Genomic DNA, 5495 nt, shown 5'->3' with positions numbered 1-5495 from the left:
GAAGCGAGGAAAGTTCAAAACGGTTCAGTAGACGGTCACTCAATCAAGACAAAAAAGTTGTATATAATATAAATGAGCCAATAACGGAGGAACGAAAAGAATAATACAGTCAACAATGAAATCGGTATGATTCAATAATGAATTTTTCTAAGGTGATGCACACATTCCTGTGTGAGAGCCCAAGCACAGACGCTCCGAAAGACAGTAGTACCGAAGTGTTCAATGGCAAGCCGAGCTGTCGCACTGTAATTTCTAATGTCATTTTTCTCAGGGAGGAGAAACGCCGGCATTCCAGTAAGTAGTGTTCGATCGTCTCTAATGAGTTGCAAAAATGGGACAAAGGGGATATTGCCAGACATTTTAACTTAACTGTTGCTATGTCGGTGATATCCACAGCGGACTTTCTCTTCGTCTCTTAATCTTTCCCTCCCATTTTCCCTACCCCTGTGCTAGGTAGCCAACCGGGCTTAGTCCGGGTTAACCTCCTTGCATTTCATTTATGCTTCTCTCTCTCTCTCTCTCTCGCTCTCTCGCTCTATCGCTCTATCTATCTATCTATCTATCTATCTATCTATCTATCTATCTATCTATCTATCTATCTATCTATCTATCTATCTATCTATCTATCTATCTATCTATCTATCTATCTATCTATCTATCTATCGCAAATGTTGCTCGGCTGCAAAGGGGTTCGCTCGCGCTTTGGAATGAAAAGCCTGTCCGACACCACCTCCTGCGTACCTGCCATTCTTTTCAAGCGCGTGACTGGCCGTGAGTGAGCATCATTATCATCACCACCACCATCATAGTCATCGTCATTCATCATCATCATCAACTAGCTGCTGCCGGCAGAAGAAGAAAAGGAAGGGACGACATGGAAGGTCGCGCTGCAGTATGGGAACAAGAGGTCGACCTCGACGTCGACCCCATGGTACACTTGTCAAGTGTGCAACTTCCGTGCAAGCATCTAAGTATGCCTTGTAGCGTAAGGCTTAAGCAAATGGTAAAGCTTTGTGTTTGAGCTTCGAGCTTACCCGGCCGCACTAGGCAGGCGCAAAATCTGGTCCCAAAGGGGTCCCGTGCAAAGCGCGTTGTTATGCGCCTACTGCGGGTGCTTATTTGGCCGGGAACCGTGCGTTTAAACTTCTTTTCGGTTGAACTGCGAAATGAGCGTCACTGCCATTAATGGAATTGAGTTGCGCTTGTATCACTGCATTTATTTCGAAGCGTTTATTTGTTGCATAATACGTCACCTTGTATTGGATTATGAGCAGCGTCTTATGCTGTTGACCTTCGGCGCGTATCTTGAGGATTCGGTCGAGTAGGCGAATTGTCATCGCTTCTCTACTTTCTACCTTTCTTCAGTCAGTCCATCTGTAAAAAAGAATACGAGCTGATTTTCGTTATTCACTTAGAATATAAGTCACTTTCTGGCATTCTTTTGGTATCAGTTACCAGGACCACTGCTTCTTTAGTAATGAATATTTTAGCACTTGGTGCACTTGAATATTCGGGTTGCGCGAGAAAGCTTACGTTAATGAAGCACTCACCAAATTATATAACATTCGTTATAACGAAATCATCGGGACCCGAACTGATCATTGCTTTAAACGGTACTTTGTTTAAAGTTGAGAAGCTTTAAAAGAGCCATATCCGCTTTGGGATACATGACGGGGGGAAATTCTGCTAACGTCCTCGAACAGCTGCATTGTCGGCCGTTATTCTATCATCAGAGGATAGAGTCAGGCCGAGGGAACTGCCGCCTTGTTTCCTCGAGTAACCTTCACAGCGCTGTGTGCCTTTCCAGGTTTATACAAAAGAACGTAAAGGGTCGCCGCATATACTGCACCGTGTGGTCCCATGCGGATTTACCGCTTCGCACTTCGTACTATCCAAAGCCCAACGCATTGAATAATCTGGTCTGAAATACGTGCATTGCGGTTAAGACCCCGCCAAACTTAAATAACGCCGTATTTATGATAAAACAATTTCATTATAAGGAGGTTTTACCGTGTGCTACTGAAATCGACACCTCTCCTTCACCCACTGTCTTGTTGGACGTCAATCAATCAATCAATCAATCAGGTGCGCTACCCCCTGCTGCTGTTCAACCTGGCGCTGTGGTCGGTCGGCGTGCTGCTCATGTCGGTGGCCACCGTGCTGCTGGTGAACTCGGAGATGAACACCGCCGACGCGGCCGCGCTCGCAAAGCTCGACCTGTCGCCCCTCGTCGTGACGCACGTCGAGCTCGTCGTGTTCGTGGTCGGCCTGGCGCTCTTCATCGTCACCACTTTCGGCTGCGTCGGGGCGCTGCGCGAGAACACCGCCCTGCTCAGGATGTACTCGTTCGTGCTCGTCGTGCTGGTGGTCGCCAGCGTGTTCGGCGGCATCGTCGTCTTCTTCATGCCCGGTGAGTCGGCCAGCGCCAGAGTTGCCTTCCGCGGCGGGCCGAATATGTTTTCTCGTTGCTTCCTGGAGTGCAGATATCATCGTCTTTTTAACTACAGACCACATGACATGGGCATCGGTACGTACGATTATATAACGCTAGTTATAGATGAGGTCACCGTTCGTGTTCCTCTCGCTTACGGGCGGGTCCAGTCAATCCAACGGTCGACGTTTCGCAAACTCGCGTCGAACGGAGTAGAAATCATGCCATCTGGAGATGGCAGATGACGATCGTACGGTGAACCGTACGATCGTCATCTTGAATCGCGCTACCATACTCCCCTTGAAGATGCATTACAACAAGCCCACATTACAACCCTCGAGATTAAGGGAAGCCCAAACAGTGCTGGATAACCAGCTATCTGCAAAATTATTCGCGTGACATCGATTCACCCCGACCGGCACGCAAAGGGCGAAAACATCCCTAACAACTCTAATACATATTTTTCACAAATGTACCGGCACTTAAGTGGTCGTGTGAAATGCGTATCCCTTTACCATGGTGTCCTTCACAATCCATGTGTTGCGTCAAAGCACCCAGAGTCCTTGGACGCCAAGTGATGGCGGCGTTGTAATGCCGTGCATGAGGCCTCGTGTTCGATTCTTGGCCGCGGCAGCCGCATGCGTGTGGAGGCGAAAGCAGAAGTGTCCGGTAAGCAACCCCAAGAAGCGGGAATTGATATGGAGCCAGAAGGCTCATAGCCGAGGTTTTAGAGTCATGGAAGCTGGTCAATCGAGAACACGGCGTTCCAGATCTATCGGGACAATGCAGAAATGAGACGATTGTAATCGAATGGTCGCTGTATCGCGTTCTAGTTGTTGTGCGTGGAGGAAGGAAAGAAGTAGGAGGTGAGCGTCACGGGATAAAGTCGAAGCTAGAAAATGTCGGCCCAACACGTCATTATCTCATGTTAAGCTTTAGTGTCTTTCACCGCCGCGCTGCGGTCAGCGCATGCTCTTCGGGTGAAAAAAACAGTGCTGCAGCAACGTACCGCGCTCGCGCGTTGCGAAGACAGACCTATACAAGTGTACGTTGCAATAAACGACACACAGTGCCGAAGATGCGCCGAGCGCAGGGTCAGGTGCTGGGCCGACCTTTTGAGAGACGAAAGAACGAAGGAAATGGATTCCCTGTGAGATGGCTTGCGAAGTCTGGCTGCGCGTCGGTGTTCCCTATATATTCTTCCTCTCCTCCATTTTGTCGTATACCTAGGCTGCAGTGGCTTCACTAGTGAATAGTGCGTCACAAGGGACCAAATAATTTCTTCGTGAACCAGAAGCACTCCGCCGCCCACTGGCATTCTCGTTACTGTCGCAGGGGAAGTGCGCAGGGTGATCAAGCAAACCATGTCGCTGTCCCTGGTGATCGCGTACCGCGACAGCGCCGACTCCGAGCAGATCGTGGACGCCCTGCAGAGGCAACTTCACTGTTGTGGAATGACCGACCTCAAGTTCAGGGACTGGAATGCCAATATGTGCGTGAGCGCTTGCGAGAGCATCGAAAGGTGTTGCAGGGCCTTTTTAATATGTCGCGTGTGTCATGCATGTAAAGGGGTTATTTTTTTTTAGATAAAAATATTGCGTGATATATAGCGTAAAGCCGCCGTTGTAGCAGGGGTACATATATGATGATAAGCTCGCTCATACGTACGCATTAGCTGTACTCAAAGATGTACGCGCGTGGCGCTATTCTCCGAAGCGCTGCATGGCGCATGTGCTTCACGCTGCTGAAAGTATCAAACATTCTAACACGAGAGCGCTCAAGTGCACTCGTTTGCATTCAGAGACACGTCACTCAGGCCAACCTCTCTCCTCTCTTAGCATTGTTCTCTAACTAGCTGTCGCCAGTGGCAGCGCTTCGCGTGTTGACGTATATACCGCCGCCCACTCGCAGCTACTTCAACTGCAGCGCGGACAACCCCAGCCATGAGCGCTGTTCGGTGCCGCACTCGTGCTGCAGGCGTCGCGCAAACAGTGCGCCTGGACTGCTGAGCCGGCACTGCGGCCACGGAGTGCTCAACCAGACCGACCACCATGCTTGGCCCCGCGTCTACCTCGAGAGCTGCCCCGAGGCCGCGTACCGATACATCAAGGAAAACGTGACCGTGATCGGCGGATGCTGCCTCATCGCTGCCATCGTTCTCTCCTTCGTCGACATGATGACCGGTTCAGTGATTGGCGAAATCGAGGCCATCCGTAAAATCTACGGCCGCATGCGCAGCACCTCTCTGCAGCAGGCCTAACCGCTTGTCTTCGACCCTGTTAAGAATCTGTTAAGAATAATAGCCAGCGATCGCCTTCATATCAAAGTGTTACTGTATCATATTATACATAGATCAGCTTTAGGCCTCTCTTCATATGTCGTCTACGTCTGTCACAGGATCAAACGCCCTTTGACTTGCATGCGGTGACGGTTGTCTCTGCACATACGACGATTAGTGACAGGTTACATCCAAGGTACGCGAGACACAGTAGCTGATGTTTTGCTGCAGAACCGAACAGTCTCATGTGTAAAAGCAGAAGGCGGCGCTGCATGATATACGTGCGCGCCCGGCGAGTTTGTTTCCGCTGCTGATGTCATAACGCTTTACTTCGAACTAGGCGATGCACCAGCCCGATTTCTATCCGTATGGCAGCTTGTTATTAAGGAACCCACTAACCGATGTGAAGATAAACCACGGGACGCTATCCACTGCTACGTTTCCACTGCTGCTGCTGTCTGACACGCCGCATCGTGGAGTGGTTCACAGCGCGTGGCAGAGGGGAAAGTAGACGTGAGAAACTCGTTTGAACCTTTCCGTCGCCTCGCTACAGTACCTTCTGAAGCTCTCTGGACGTCGCCACAACAACCTGTCGAATGACTGGTGTAATTATCCCTGAGCACCCCGCAAAAGCATTTTAGAAGCTGCAGCGCTTACCTTTGTACGAACGCGCAACAGTTCAAAGGGAAGGTAGACATAATGGTAGTGAGGAGGTAAAGATATGGAGGTGGGTGTAACCGAAGCAGTAACAGCCTTGCCGCTCTTCGCTCGTTACAGCTCATATAC

At 50.0% G+C, this 5495-nt stretch overlaps 1 protein-coding gene across 1 annotated transcript; it reads left to right on the top strand.

Moving 5' to 3' along the window:
* Nucleotides 1–874: 874 nt before the first annotated feature.
* On the top strand, nucleotides 875–4691 carry LOC142586376 (tetraspanin-33-like). Its single transcript, XM_075697624.1, has 4 exons — nucleotides 875–931; nucleotides 2086–2410; nucleotides 3767–3953; nucleotides 4409–4691. Exons 1-4 carry the CDS (start codon nucleotides 875–877, stop codon nucleotides 4689–4691), a joined length of 852 nt encoding a protein of 283 aa, XP_075553739.1.
* Nucleotides 4692–5495: the final 804 nt, after the last annotated feature.

The sequence above is a fragment of the Dermacentor variabilis genome, chromosome 6 (assembly GCF_050947875.1).
Source record: "Dermacentor variabilis isolate Ectoservices chromosome 6, ASM5094787v1, whole genome shotgun sequence".
In the NCBI taxonomy this organism is placed as follows: Eukaryota; Metazoa; Arthropoda; class Arachnida; order Ixodida; family Ixodidae; genus Dermacentor; species Dermacentor variabilis.
Note: the sequence above shows the minus strand (reverse complement) of the source record. Positions and strands in the feature narration are given on the sequence as shown.